The 14,704-nt window shown below is 52.0% G+C and overlaps 6 protein-coding genes across 6 annotated transcripts; 5 read left to right on the plus strand and 1 right to left on the minus strand.

The window, feature by feature from the left end:
- Nucleotides 1-93: 93 nt before the first annotated feature.
- P170DRAFT_393601 (Zn(II)2Cys6 transcription factor) lies at nt 94-1,414 on the plus strand. Its single transcript, XM_024846027.1, has 3 exons — nt 94-224; nt 288-750; nt 809-1,414. Exons 2-3 carry the CDS (start codon nt 307-309, stop codon nt 1,367-1,369), a joined length of 1,005 nt encoding a protein of 334 aa, XP_024698995.1. The 5' UTR covers nt 94-224; nt 288-306; the 3' UTR covers nt 1,370-1,414.
- A 710-nt stretch (nt 1,415-2,124) lies between these two features.
- Nucleotides 2,125-2,961, plus strand: P170DRAFT_60540 (uncharacterized protein). The gene has a single exon (XM_024855296.1). It carries the CDS (start codon nt 2,157-2,159, stop codon nt 2,685-2,687), a length of 531 nt encoding a protein of 176 aa, XP_024698996.1. The 5' UTR covers nt 2,125-2,156; the 3' UTR covers nt 2,688-2,961.
- Nucleotides 2,962-3,377: 416 nt separating this feature from the next.
- Nucleotides 3,378-4,961, plus strand: P170DRAFT_60555 (PQ-loop repeat-containing protein). The gene is made up of 2 exons (XM_024855297.1): nt 3,378-3,863; nt 3,984-4,961. Exons 1-2 carry the CDS (start codon nt 3,476-3,478, stop codon nt 4,763-4,765), a joined length of 1,170 nt encoding a protein of 389 aa, XP_024698997.1. The 5' UTR covers nt 3,378-3,475; the 3' UTR covers nt 4,766-4,961.
- A 1,143-nt stretch (nt 4,962-6,104) lies between these two features.
- Nucleotides 6,105-8,129, minus strand: lcb2 (putative serine palmitoyltransferase 2; the record flags this gene model as incomplete). Its single annotated transcript, XM_024853799.1, has 1 exon — nt 6,105-8,129. The coding sequence occupies one exon, from the start codon at nt 8,127-8,129 to the stop codon at nt 6,105-6,107; it is 2,025 nt and encodes a 674-aa protein (XP_024698998.1).
- A 1,501-nt stretch (nt 8,130-9,630) lies between these two features.
- P170DRAFT_441158 (acetoacetate--CoA ligase family protein) lies at nt 9,631-12,119 on the plus strand. Its single transcript, XM_024850250.1, has 2 exons — nt 9,631-10,030; nt 10,110-12,119. Exons 1-2 carry the CDS (start codon nt 9,809-9,811, stop codon nt 11,964-11,966), a joined length of 2,079 nt encoding a protein of 692 aa, XP_024698999.1. The 5' UTR covers nt 9,631-9,808; the 3' UTR covers nt 11,967-12,119.
- A 63-nt stretch (nt 12,120-12,182) lies between these two features.
- Nucleotides 12,183-14,330, plus strand: P170DRAFT_417978 (mitochondrial-processing protease subunit alpha). Its single transcript, XM_024847187.1, has 2 exons — nt 12,183-12,514; nt 12,588-14,330. The coding sequence occupies exons 1-2, from the start codon at nt 12,416-12,418 to the stop codon at nt 14,205-14,207; spliced, it is 1,719 nt and encodes a 572-aa protein (XP_024699000.1). The 5' UTR covers nt 12,183-12,415; the 3' UTR covers nt 14,208-14,330.
- Nucleotides 14,331-14,704: the final 374 nt, after the last annotated feature.

Here is a 14,704-nt window from a genome sequence, read left to right on the forward strand (position 1 = left end):
CCGCCGGAACCTCCCGTCGCGATATCCCACCGCAGTCTCCCACTTCTCTTCTCTGCCAATTATCAACCATGCATCATGACACCAACAGTGACATTCGACTGCCACTTTCCAGGCTGCAGTGCGAGTTATCGACGCAAGGAGCACCTCGCACGTCACCTGTCGCAACATAATACCCAGCCCCAGTCCTTCGAGTGTTCAATTTGTAATCGGAACTTTGGCCGGAAGTAATCGGTGTCCCCCCAACTGCTCCTGGAAAATAAATCTAACGTTGAGCTCTCTATATCAAGTGATACCCTTCGTCGACATATGCGACGGGCTCATGCGGCCGATGATCTCCCTTCCCAAACAAGACGCGCATGCTCGCAATGTCGGCGCCTGAAGTCTCGTTGCGAGGGTGGACCACCATGCCGCGAGTGCGTCCATCGTAAAGTCTTCTGCTCCCTCGATGCCTCTGACAGGACGAATCGTCGGGATTCAGTCCGCCATTTGCTGGACAGAGTACCTGAATTGTCAGACACGGAATCCCCCCGGCCTGAGAGGAGGGATCAACACTTTATCGATCTCTATTTCGAGCGATTTCATCCTCACTGGTCATTCGTCCATCGCGGGTCGTTTAACCTGTCTCGTGAAACACCCTTGCTCGCACAATCAATGATGGTCATTGGTCTTTGGGCGAGTGGCGAGCGGAAGGCGCAGCGCGCTGCTCTCGATCTTCACAGAACACTGGACTCGGCCATCCATCAGCAGAGAGTGAGTGGGCGCCCATGTCACCTATGACCTGCGTTTACTTACGACCAACCCATTTTAGGAGGTGTGGGATGCCTTGCATGCATCAAATTCAGATGCCAGTAGTAGTGCCTGTTCCTGGCCGATCCCGACTTATCAGGCAATCCTCCTGCATATCATCTTCAGTATAATGCAAAAAGGCGGCTCCTCCGTGGGGTTTGACTTGAAGCTCTCCCTACCCCCTGCCGATGAGCAACTTCTACACTCTCTTGTCGCGAGTTGCAAGCGACTAGGCATGTTCTACTATCCGAATATGCTTGCGCGGGTAGATCCAGAGACCATCGCGACATTGGCCTGGGTCAGCATCGAGGAAGTGAAACGGTTTGATCTGGCCCTGTACAGAGTTCACAAGCTGTTGAGCAGAACAGATGACGACCACAATGTAGCCGAGACGTCACGCGGGGGCCTTACTGCGAGCGACCTTCAGTTCCCAATGCCATCAAACAACCGGCTGTGGAACGCCAAAGGCAGAGAAGAATGGATTCCTGCTATAATGGAAGACGCGAGCCTTGACACGTTAGATGGCACTAAGAGAGAGGAATGGATTTGTAACTCGGCAGAGCTTATTGATTTATTTGTCTAATGGGATTGCATCGACTGTAATCACCGACTGGAGTGAAGACTCATCAGGGCCTTGTCATTCGTTTATATGCTATCTATATCTGCCACCCCATGAACTTGCAGCTCTATTTTGTGATTTTGCAGTGCTTCCTGAGCCAAGGCCCCTTGATTTTGATGTTATTGTCTATTTTCCCTTCCCCATCAGCAGCATTTACTGACTGGTTCCGCAAACCGAGACCCAAGGTTCGTTCGCACATAACCTACAATGATTGGAGCTGACCCGATTCCACCATCAAAGGTTAAAACGCATCACAGACGAAAGGGAGTGACACAGGCACAGAGACGGTAACTCCCAGCTTGTAGGTATAAATATCTCTTCCATGACTGAATCTTTTAATCTTCATCACAACGGAAGACTGCACACATAAGGCCTGTCGTTTCGTTTTTAGAACAGAGCCTGAAAGCACCTCGATTAGTTCTACAAAAAATACTACTCTCTCCCCTTCACCACAACTGCTACTGGCTAGCAAGCCTTCTTCTCGATATGCCGAAGAGAGGCAGTAATGATCCTATCTGTATACGGGTGGCTCGCAGCGCTACTGAAAAGGCAAGACTTAGTGGCCCCAGGGCAGGCTGGGCTCTGTTACCCACGGAGATCCGTCTTATGATCTTTGAGGAAATTCTGCGCCAAAAGCATCGCGGCTGGGCCTCTTGTGTAGCTGTTTGCAAAGAATGGCAGTGCTTTTTTCGAACTAAAAGTCTTCCACCAGCTAAAATTACAGGAATCATGCCTAGACGAATTTGAGTACATGGTTACTCCACCAAGGCATCTCGTTCAACAAATTTACCTGTATATCAATCTTCCACGATATTCCTGCTCTTCTTGTGAGCAAGACCCGCACGCAGCTACGCTACAACCTGAAGCTATCTTTAGGCGCGCTAAGCTAAAGCTGTTTTCTGTTCTTGTCACCTGGCAGCCCACAGGTCGCCTAGTATTAGAGCTCAACGTCTCTTCACCTCAACACTGGCTCACAAATTGCCCATTTGGAAACCAACATGGGATCCATCAGCAGGCAGCTCCCATAAATAGAAGGCATGGCCCAGAACTCGTCTGGGTCAACTGTCAACTTGTCAACGGTCAATGGGTCAATAATCCAGGTGTAGAGGCTACAGTGCACCTCTTCACCCCGTGCTGTACTTCCCTTCCGGAAGATCTCCCCACTGTTCAAGCGGTCACAGGGCTTGTGGTACGTCAACAGATTCGGCACCTTGGGGACTGCGCGAGACTGACACTGTTACGGGAGAAACTCCCTCGACTGGAAAGTATCGTCTTAGAGTGATATGATTCTTAATCGCGGTAGCCCAAATATGGAATGGCTTTGTTGTTAGATCAAGCGCCTGTTCAATTTTCCTTTCTATAAGTCCTCGATAGACCTGGTCTCCCTGGCTCCTAGTCGAAATAATCGAATACAACTCGTTGATTGCATTGGCAAAGCGACTGGACTCGATACGAAATCCGGAAAAGGGCTTACACCCAATCTTTAGCAGAGGCAGGGAAAGCCAGATCTCTTCGGCTCCATGTTTCCATCAGACCTAGGTAGTCAGCAGAGTTCAACACCGTCAAATGGTTGAGATGCGCAGCTGAATGCGGCCGGGCAGGTGACGCGGTGGGCCCTAACTCACGTGACGAGCGCGACGATCGGCCGGCAATCGGAGGAGGGGGGCAGTCCGAGCCAATCAGGGGGCGCGGATAGGGGCGACGGGGTTATCAGCCTGACTTATCGACGATCCGGAGGATAGCACTCGTGACCAAACCCATGGGGTGTGACTCCTTCCTCCCTCCCTCCCTCTTCCGGGCTCCCTCGTTTTCTCCTATTCTTACTCTCCTTTTGTTCAGTCAACCGTGTCTTCTTTGCTGTTCAGATCTTTTAGACTCTCCTTTCATTGACTTCCTTCCTTACCGTTCCCTAGAGTTTCCCTCTTCGTTGCCTCTCGGTAGTACTGAACCTTCGTCTAAACGACACAGATCAGCCGCACCCCGACGTGTTCGCTCTCCTTGCCCCAACCTTATACACCCCGCTTAGATCCTCCTATCGAACACGACGGTTCAGACAATATCCCGAGAAAGATGCCTCCGCCTTTGTTAGATCAGATCGTTCAGACCGCTCTTCCGCAACATTGTGAACCCTCGTCGGCTTTCCTGGCCTCCCTTTCTTCGCACTTGCATATCTGCCTTCCGACACCCTTGGCGCTCATATCCTCGGTGCTCGGGACGTTGAGTATTGTTTCGTGGCTCTTTGCCCAGCTCCCTCAGATCTACAAGAACTTTCAATTGCAATCGACGTCGGGCCTGTCTTTGTTCTTCCTCGTTGAGTGGTGTCTGGGCGATGCCAGCAACCTGGTTGGTGCCCTGCTCACTCGCCAAGCGGGCTGGCAAGTCATTGTGGCCGGATACTATGTGCTTGTGGACGTGACTCTGGTGTTCCAGTACTTCTGGTATACCCACTACAAACAGCGCGGAAATGAGTATGGCGAGCTGTCCTACTCGCATCATGATGACGGGACCGCCAGTGTCTTGGACGGAGTATCCTTCTCCGAAAACAACCCGAGCCTCGCGGCACCTCGTTCGGCGGCAGCACGACCCACGGATATCACGGATGTGAAGGACCTGAAGGCACAGGGGTTGGTGGGAGGCCAGTCGCCGTCCTATTCCAACGAGAAAATGAGCTCTTCTCGTCGGTCAGTGACTCGCACTGGTAGCGGCCGCAGCCTCCCGTCTACCTCAACACGCACCGTGTTGCTGGCTTCCATGCTGTGTGCCGTGCTCGCAAATGCAGCTCCGACGGAACCGGAAACCGGGTCCCCATCCAGTGGAATCAATCTTGAGCTCATCGGCCGCATCGTTTCGTGGATGTCAACGGTCCTTTATCTCGGTTCTCGACCGCCCCAGCTATATAAGAACTACTGCCGCAAGAGCACGTCGGGCCTGTCTCCTCTCCTCTTCATGGCTGCCTTTGGCGGAAACCTCTTCTACTCTGCTTCTCTCCTGACAAACCCGAACGCCTGGTATGACTTTCCTGCGTATGGCGGTGGTGGATGGGCCGACGGCGATGGCAACGACCGCCTCGAGTGGGTGGGCCGTGCCATTCCCTTTTTCCTGGGAGCCTTCGGGGTCCTGGGTCTGGACGGCTTCATGGGCGTGCAATTCCTCATGTACGGCTCCAATGACGGAGAATCCATCATCGAAGTCGAAGACCCCAAGCGCGGACGCAGCCGCTGGACCCGCGTCCGTGGCTGGATGAGGGGTTGGATCCCCTCCGTCTCCCCCAAACGCGAGATCCACCACAGCAACCCTCCCACTCCTCACGAACGACGAGCTCTTCTAGACGAAGACCGCGAGAGATACGGCACCGTTTGAGCCATCCCTGCTTTCCCATTTCTTTAACCCCTGCACTTCGCAGAGGAATGACCATTTCATGACGTAATGACTATCAACTAGAGGACTTCCTCTACTGTTTTCGGTTTCCTATACTATACATCTGTGCTCTTTTTGTTTTCTCTACCAGATCAATCAGTTTTGGTTATACCAGCCACTTGGCTCTTCGCGATCCCCTTGGAAGAAAGAACGAGGAAACCCTCTAGAACTCCTAGAGATAACGAAGACAAGTGACAATTTGCATCAAGGTTTCTTGGCGAAGTACATACATCCCAATGTGTACGCATGCACATACATATACATAGCTTGGCGTTTCATTTCGGTATCACTTGTCTTATTTTTTGGCTTTTTGATTTTCTTTCATCTTTATCGTCATGTCCTTTTCGGCGTGGTGCATAGTCCATGCGTTGTCGCATGCAACCGTACTGTTTCTCTTATCGGGTGGTGTGTGCGTCAGTAGATTCGGGGGTCTTCTATTATACTTGCCTAGATTAAGAAGGTGGTTTTGTTTTTTTAATACCGGGGGACGGGGCTAGAATAGAGATTAGCATTAGGCTAGAAATTGACACATTGATAGTTGATTTGATTGACGATAATAGATAAGCAGAACCCGATGAATCACCTGATCAGATTGTACGGGTGCTGAAGAAAAGGATTTATAAGGTCAAATTAACAAATCATCTAAATTAATTATAAACGCTTGAATGCAGTTCTGACAGCTGTATGTGTCATTAGATGCCAGATCCCATTCCATTCCACTTTCATCAAACTCATTCATTAAGATACAATCAAAAAAGGAGGGAAAAAAAGAGCCCCGGACTTTTGGTTTAAACAATAAGAGACTGGCTCTAATCGCAGCCCTCCAGCACTTGGTGGGGTAGAATAGCCAGCAGTATGTGTCTATAAAGTAACAGTGAAGGGCAGGGGCTAAGAAGGGTAGGAAAAAAAAAAAAAAAGAAAAAAAAAGACGGAGCACAACTGAAATCTAGTGGTAGAGGGCCAAGAGAAATCGGTGAACTTCGGAAGAGAAGAGAAAAGCCAAACAAGTCAAAAAAGCCGCTCGAAAGGCATGTATTTCATGTTCAATGATTCGTGATTGTTTGAACCCTGGGTGAGCCTCTCGCATAGGTCAAACGGAGTAAAAGATATGGAGGTGCCACAGGACAATCAGAACTGATCGTCAAAAAGATACATAAATGGCGAAGAAATGGAATCAATATGCGACGCGGCATGACCAGCATCAACCGAGTCCTTTTGGAAGTGAGGTGAATGTGCAAACTCTTTCCACAGAGGTACATACAAGCGCCAGATGAATTGGGCCCTAAAACAAGGGAGCCTTGACATCCTGGACACCGCGCTTGATGACGTCCTCGATTTGCCATCGGGGAGGGCTCATGTTCGGGTTCTGCTGGCGGTGCCACTCTTTCTCCATTTCTGGCGGCGGTGTGGAGCCCTCGCTCGAGGGCAGAGCGCCACCAGCAACGCCCGTGGAGAATTTGAGCTGCAGGACATTTCCGATTTCGTCACACGCCGTGAGAATACGATCGAGGTCCTCTTTGGTGTGCGCTGCCGAAACGCAGAAACGGGCTCGAGAGGAGACCAGAGGCGTCGCAGGATAACCAACCACGACGACAGAGATCTTCCGCTTCAGCATCTCGTGCGAGAAAGCGGGCATTTTCGCAGGGTTGAAAAGAAGAACCGGAATGATGGGAGAGTCGTCGTGTCCGTAAACGATAAATCCGAGACGTTTCAATCCGAGACGAAGATACCGAGAGTTGAAAGCCAAACGCTGTAGCCGCTCCTCACCCTGGCCCGGTACGATCTCACCACTGATGATCCGAAGAGCAGAGGAGATCTGAGCCAGAACCGCAGGGGAGGGGGATTCACCATACACGACTCCGGAATTGGTTGAACGCAGAGTATCGATCATCGCCTTATCGGCTGCAATGTATCCACCGTTGGCGCCAAAAGATTTGGTGAGGGTGCCCATGAGAATATCGACCTCGCTGGTATCGATGCCGAAATAGTCACAGACGCCGCGTCCTCGGGGTCCAATGGCTCCGATGGAGTGCGCCTCATCGACGAACAGGTTGAACTTGTAGCGTCGCTTCAAGGCAATCAAGCCAGGCAGATTGCACATGGACCCCTCCATGGAATAGAGACCCTCGACGACGACCAAGATGTTCTTCCAGGGACGGTGGGTGCGCGGCTGTCCTTGGCTGATAGCCTCCCGAAGTCGGTTCTCGAGGTCTTTCATGTCATTGTGCTTGAACATGCCGATGGAGGCTCCAGAAAGACGCGCTCCAAAGCGGATTGATGCGTGGTTCAGCTCATCCGAAATGATGAGACAGCCCTTGTTCACCAACGCAGGGAAAACATTGGCATTGGTACCGAAACCCATTGAAAACACCATGGAAGCTTCTTTGCCGACAAATCTAGCGATCAAGTCCTCAAGTTCGTTGTGAAGATCCTGCGTTCCGGCTTCGGCACGGGTGCTGGGTGCAACGATGCCGTATTTTCTCACGGCCTCCTCGGCATCATCGGCGCACGGGCCTTCCGACTGAGCAAAACCCAGATAGTTGTACGAGCTGAGGTTCAGCGTATCGGTGGTAGTTCCGGTGAAGTAGAAATTGTTGTTATGGTCATCCGTGGCGCGATCGATCAAGGTGATGTATCTTCCGGGGACGCCGGTGACGGGGCGCTCAAAGCAATCATTGATACGCAACTTCAGGCGGCGAACGTAGAAGTTGTCGAAATCACTGTTCAGAGCCCCGTATCCATTCCGAGGCTTCAGATGTCGGTAATGTTCCTCGCGAAATCGTTTTCCAAAGAAGTCGCGAACGTGTCCAAATGCAATTAGAATTAAATAGCTGATATAGGTGGTAAGAAGGTAGTAGTAGGGCGGTTCATCCATGATGGGCTCCGGGAAGTCACCGCCGGGATGTTGACTCGAGTAACGGTGACTCGGATGGCCGATCGGTCCGAACTGAGCGTGTTGCTTCGCCAGGCGACGGGCCTCCTCCGGCGAGGGAGGTTGAAAGAGCGTGGTCGGCGGTTCGTCCATGTTGGGATTGTCTGCCGTGGCGGTAGAGAGAGAAATGGTCGGTAGCGAGAGAGACGCCGAACTGATCGGAGGCGCCGTGGTGTTCCCACCGGTGGTTTGAAGAGCCGCTTGGGCGGGCGTCGGTTCGACTTTGGACTTGGGGGAGGTCGAAAAGAACTGGGTCAAGCGATTCGTTCTGGAAGACGCTTTGATGGCGATCCCGCCCTTTCCGGAGACGGAAGAAAAGGACGGCGAGGTGGAGGGGTCGTTGGTAGAAGAAGAATTGGCAGATCGACGAGGCATCGCAAGAAACCGGCCGAACGGGGAAGAATCAAGGTCGCGCGACACCGACGTGATGAACAGAGCGAAGCGTCTCCCGTGGATTCGGAAAGACAGGAAGAGCAGGAAACACCTGACAAGGTGCGGATCAAGGGCTTTTATGTTTTTTTTCAACACAAGAATCGAGCGAGTTGTGTTATTGTTTCGGATGTTCTCTCAATGGTGCCAGATCGACGTCAATCTGAACGAGGCGCAGGCAACGAGTCAGTCAATCAATTCCGATGAACATGTGGACCAGAATCAAATCAACCGAGCAGGAGGGATAAACACCAAGCACAACTAATGAAAATAAAAATAAAATAAAAAAGAAACAAGGCGCGGGTGGGGGAAAGGACGAAAGGAGGGAGGGAAATCGCGAAGGGGAGGGCAACGGGGAGACGGACAGAGAGAGGAGACAGGAGGACTCCCGAGAAATCCGGATTGGTCCTGGTTAATTTGCCCGGCACGTGGAAGGACGTTGGGGAGGGCGCTGAGCCCTGCAATGATCGAATGGGTCGCAACGGACAGAACCTCGAGGCTGAGGAGGGAAGCTGAAGGGTGGAAGCAGCAACGAGGTGCAGGAAGGAAGAAAGAAATTAATCTCTCCTTGGGATAGCTGGTAATTCGAGCCGGATCCGGATCGTGACATGGAACTGGATCCGAGCGAGAGAATCAAGAAAAAAAAAAAAAAAAAAAAAAAAAGAGGAAAAAGAAAAGTGGAGATGACCCATGCGGTATTTTCATGGTATGATGCGGTATCCACCTCCCGCGTGTCCGTGGTATTTTAGCGGCCGATCCGCCATCGTCCGCCCTGGACAGCGGTAACGGAACGGTAAGATTACGCTACCCCTGGACCCTCCCGGATTTTCCACCATCGAATCTTTTTTCTTTTCATCGATCAATCCAGAATCATTCATAAAATTGTGAGTAATTAATCATCATTGGGCACGATGGCACACAAGAAAGGGGCCCATGCAAGGTACGCTCTTTCTTGTCCGACACTCAGACAAGCATCGGCCTGCCCCTGATGCCTGACCCATTCCAATTGCTTCCAATTGACTTCGGGTCCTTCCAGGCATTCAATTCATGCCTCGGGATTCAGGCTGCCACGGGTGTAGTATGCCTCAGGCCATAAGCCATCGGTCATGGTTTCTCTTTCGAGTACCGCACGTCGACCAAATCTGATCACGGACATCGTGTCAAGTAATACTCTCGATTCTGACGAATTGTGTTCCGAAATGTCCGCCCTTGATTACTTGACCACCGGTGCTGGCGGGGCTCTGGTTCTAGTGCTCGACTTATCCCCAAATTCCCAGTCCCAACCCACGCCATCTCCGGAAATTTCCGCCCCAGGTTCGGGGATTCGATTGCTGACTACCGCGCTGACTAGTCGACGCTTCTTCCTATCAAATTTAAAGTTACGCCGGGAACTGAAATTCGGGCTCTCAAGAATCTATTGTTCTCCTTCTTCTTTTTGTACCAATTCCCGAAGACTCAGCACATTCTTCTGAGTTGGTCAAGTCCCCTACATCCGAAGTATATTTGTGGGCCGAGTCGGTCAATCAATCCCTAGTTTGACCCAGATTCCTGACATACAGAGGAGTTCAACCAAGAGGAAAGCAACAAAAGAAGACCATTAGCAAAGAGCTCAAATAGCCGCGACCATGTCGTCCAATGGCACCTCTGCCAGTTCGAAAGAACTCTGGCGCCACTCCGCTCCGCACACCACCCAGATCTATGACTTCATGCAAAAGTCCAACCAAAACTACGGATCGTCTCTGGCCAGCTATAACGACCTGTGGCAATGGAGTGTGTCGGAGCCTGCCAAGTTCTGGGAGCATGTGTGGCATTATACTGCTGTAAAAGCTCACAAGCCGTACAACACAGTGAGTGGTCCTGAAAGAGGGGCAGAAAGCTGGCCGTGATTGCACAATTGGGTTACGGATTCGTCTAATATCCCTGCAGGTCCTGGACTCGGACAAACTTCTCTTTCCCAGGCCCAACTTTTTCGCCGGCAGCAGACTCAATTTCGCCGAGAATTTACTCTACCCAGCCACATCGCCCGATGAAAATGCCATCGCAATCATCACCGCTACCGAGGCTGATCGGGAATTTATCTCGTGGAAAGAGCTGCGGGATCGCGTGCGACGATGCGCTAATTCACTGAAGGAAGCTGGACTGCAGCCTGGCGACCGGGTCGCAGGATTCTTAGGAAACCATGCGAACACGGTCGTTGCGATGCTAGCAAGCACGTCAATTGGAGCTTTTTGGACCGGCGTGTCCCCTGACACGGGTGTCCATGCAGTATTGGAGCGTCTGGCTCAGATCGAGCCGAAGATTTTGTTCGCTGACAATGCCTCTCTATATAATGGCAAGGTGCACGGGACAAATGCGAAAATTCGCCAAATTATCCCGGAGCTCCCAAAGCTGGAGGTGTTGGTGATATTCGAGACCGTGAAATCGCACGAATTCAACCTTGAAGAAGTCTGCCCGGTCCAAGGGAAAGCGTCTACCTATGATACTTTTCTCTCTTCGGCCAGTAACCCTTCTGCCCCTCTTGAGTTTACAAGTCTACCTCCTGAGCATCCAGTCTATATTCTGTACTCGTCTGGTACTACGGGGGCACCGAAACCAATCGTGCATGGATCGCTGGGAACGTTGTTGCAACACAAGAAGGAGCACGTGCTTCATTGCGATATACGCCCCGGAGACCGTCTGTTCTATTTCACCACGGTCACCTGGATGATGTGGCATTGGCTGGTTTCGGCACTTGCTAGTGGCGCTACCATCGTTCTATATGACGGCTCCCCATTCCGACCCTTTGATGCCGAAGGGGGAAACGGAGAGATGGCTATGCCACGACTGATCGATGAATTGCAAATCACCCACTTTGGAACGTCGGCAAAATATCTGTCTGTTCTAGAACAGGCGTCTCTCAATCCCAGGACGCACCCGCACCGCCCGGTAACCTTGCAATCATTGAGGGCGATCTTTAGTACCGGCTCACCACTGGCCCCTTCCACTTTCGAGTATGTTTACTCCTCCATCCATCCCGATATCATGCTGGGCTCGATCACTGGGGGTACCGACATCCTATCATTATTTTGTGCTAGCTGCCCAATTATTCCCGTCTATAAGGGTGAGATTCAGTGTCGTTGCCTCGCAATGGCTGTCTCTGTGTATGACTACGCCGGCAATGATATAAGCACCTCTGACGAGCCCGGCGATCTCGTCTGCACGAAGCCTTTCCCTGCGCAACCGGTGATGTTCTGGCCTCCTGGTCCTGTCGGGGCCGAAAAATACCGCAAAAGTTATTTTGACGTCTTTGGCCCGTCGATCTGGCATCACGGCGATTTTGTGCGCCTGAATCCCCAAACCGGGGGCGTGACTATGCTGGGCCGGAGTGACGGTGTTCTGAAGCCAGCCGGTGTCAGATTTGGAAGTGCAGAGATATACAATGTCCTTCTCAAACACTTTGCGGACGAGGTTGAGGATTCCCTGTGCGTGGGAAGAAGACGAGAAGGAGTCGATGCAGATGAAACCGTCGTCTTGTTTGTGAAATTGGCTTCACCTGACGGATTGTCTTCAATGCCCTCAGACCTAGTAGCACGGATCCAAGCAACCATCCGCAAGGAACTTAGCCCTCGCCATGTTCCTGGAATTGTTGATGCTTGCCCCGAGATTCCGGTCACTTCCAACGGCAAGAAGGTGGAAAATGCCGTGAAGCAGATTCTTTGTGGCTTGAATATCAAGATTGGAGCAAGTGTTGCCAATGCCGGTTGTCTTGACTGGTATCGTTCCTGGGCAGCAGAGCACCCGTAGGATGTGGCTTTGAGCTTTCTATTCCCTTATTAGTGCTGAACTGATAGACTGGCTGGTATGGTTGAAAAGTCGATTCCAAATAATAGATTGGTATATTTGGGTGTGCCCGGGAATTAGTCAACAGCGATTCTAGATCTCAGATTATTAAAGGATGCTTTCTCTTGTTGCCACCGTAGTACAATTGAGTTTATAATGATTGCTCGGAAATTGACATAGTTTCTATCACAGTTCATTCACTTATGATTCATTTCCTAGAATCCTAAACGTTCAAAACACTGGCCAAAACCAGAGCCTCCTCACGCGTGGACGCCTGATTAGATAAGCGATCTCCGAGTCTCCGGACCAAATCCTTGCGACCAAACCATCCGAACACCAGCTTTTTCTCGCCAGACGGGGGTGACCAATTTGATTTGAATCTACCTGTCCATTTAATATCTTTAACCGTCAGAATGCGTCGCTCCGTGTTGCGGGCTGTGGAGTCCGCAAAGCCACTTGCCCGCGTGCCTCGCTCAGTGTCGAGAGGCTTTGCTACTGAGGCCGGTTCCAAGGTAAATCAACCGAACACCCTGGCCATGACCATTTGATTTTACTCCGGTCTAACGATTGATTTGCCTCTGGTAGGATCCTGCCGAGCTAGAGCAAATCACCACACTGCCAAATGGTATCCGCGTCGCCACCGAATCCTTGCCGGGACCCTTCTCCGGCGTCGGCGTTTACATCGATGCTGGATCTCGATATGAGGATGAGAATTTGCGCGGTGTGAGTCACATCATGGATCGACTGGCTTTCAAATCGACAAAGACGCGCTCCAGCGATGAGATGCTCGAGACTCTCGAGAACCTGGGCGGCAACATTCAGTGCGCTTCTTCCCGCGAGTCGTTGATGTACCAGTCCGCCAGCTTTAACTCCGCTGTCCCTACCACCCTCGGCCTGTTGGCGGAAACGATCCGCGACCCGCTCATCACAGAGGAGGAAGTGATTCAACAGTTGGCCACGGCCGAGTATGAGATCGGAGAGATCTGGGCCAAACCGGAGCTCATCTTGCCGGAGCTGGTCCACATGGCGGCTTACAAGGACAACACCTTGGGCAACCCTCTACTCTGTCCGGAAGAGAGGCTGGGAGCGATCAACAAGGCCGTTGTGGAAAAGTATCGCCAGACTTTCTTCAACCCCGAGCGCATGGTCGTTGCGTTTGCCGGAGTGCCTCACCAGACGGCCGTGAGCCTCACGGAGAAGCTTTTCGGTGACATGAAGGGACACCAAGGCCCTAGTTTGTCCGGCAGTGGCGTCGACACCACTCTGTCGGAGGGCCAGGAGCCCACTGTTCCTCAGTTCACTCCTACATCCACTATCTCGACCCCTGCCGCCTCCCAGAAGTCGCAGCCCGGTCTTCTCTCTAAACTACCCTTCCTGAAGAACCTTTCCTCATCCGGCTCCAACAACGCCGCGGCGGCATCACAACCTTCGCTGACCGGGCAGGCGACCCTGGACTTGGCACGTCCTTCACATTACACCGGTGGATTCCTTTCGCTTCCGCCAATCCCCCCGCCCGCCAACCCCATGCTTCCCCGGTTGAGCCATATCCACCTTGCCTTCGAAGCTCTGCCTATCTCCAACCCTGATATCTATGCTCTCGCAACTCTCCAGACGCTCCTTGGAGGAGGTGGATCGTTCTCCGCCGGCGGTCCCGGTAAGGGAATGTATTCCCGTCTCTACACCAACGTGCTCAACCAGCACGGGTGGGTGGAGAGCTGCATTGCGTTCAACCACAGTTATACCGACAGCGGTGTCTTCGGAATCTCTGCATCCTGCAGCCCGACTCGGACGACGGAGATGCTCGAGGTTATGTGCCGTGAACTCCAGTCGCTGACCATCGACTCCGGATTTGCGGCCTTGCAGCCTCAGGAGGTCAACCGGGCCAAGAACCAACTGCGCTCTTCGCTTCTTATGAACCTGGAGTCGCGTATGGTGGAGCTCGAAGATCTCGGACGTCAGGTCCAGGTCCACGGCCGCAAGGTCGGTGTGAAGGAGATGTGCGAACAAATTGAAGCCTTGACTGTGGAGGATCTGCGCCGGGTTGCGCGTCAAGTCTTCGGAGGCAATGTCCAGAACAAGGGACAGGGTACCGGTAAGCCCACGGTCGTGCTGCAGGAGGGTGAGTTGGAGGGTTATAAGCTTCGCTCATTCCCTTGGGAGGAAATCCAGGAACGCATTGCGCGCTGGAAGTTGGGCCGGAGGTAAAGGCCAGATAACTAGACACGATTGTATTTGTTGAAATGTATACTATAGAACTGGGGATGACTCGAGAATCTAATTTCTTCTCTTCATGTAATTAAGAGGATTTCCATGAATTTCTACTCATTTAAGACCGGTCGCACGGACTATGGGGCTGCAATCTATTGAGGTCAGATTCTTGGTAGATTGCTCTAAGAGCAGAAGGAGCCTACCAACTGAATGGATTGGTACGAATTGGATATAAAGGAGTTTGACGAGAATGATCGGTGAGCTTGAACATTGTGGCGGTGGTAAGAGAAAGGAACAATCCAAAGGGATGAGGTGACTTGAATCCTTTGGAGGGCTCAGTGGTCGGCGTCGTCCGCCGTAGGATGACGCTCTGTCGTTGGCCGAAGCTGCTTGCCGCTTTAGGCGCGTTTGGGTCGGGAAAAAAGTTGGAACGGCCAAATCCGCAGTCTCCCATCAGTCTCCGTCCTCTCAACCCCGTCTTCACCACGAACCCC

Source organism: Aspergillus steynii, assembly GCF_002849105.1.
Source record: "Aspergillus steynii IBT 23096 chromosome Unknown P170scaffold_10, whole genome shotgun sequence".
NCBI lineage: Eukaryota > Fungi > Ascomycota > Eurotiomycetes > Eurotiales > Aspergillaceae > Aspergillus > Aspergillus steynii.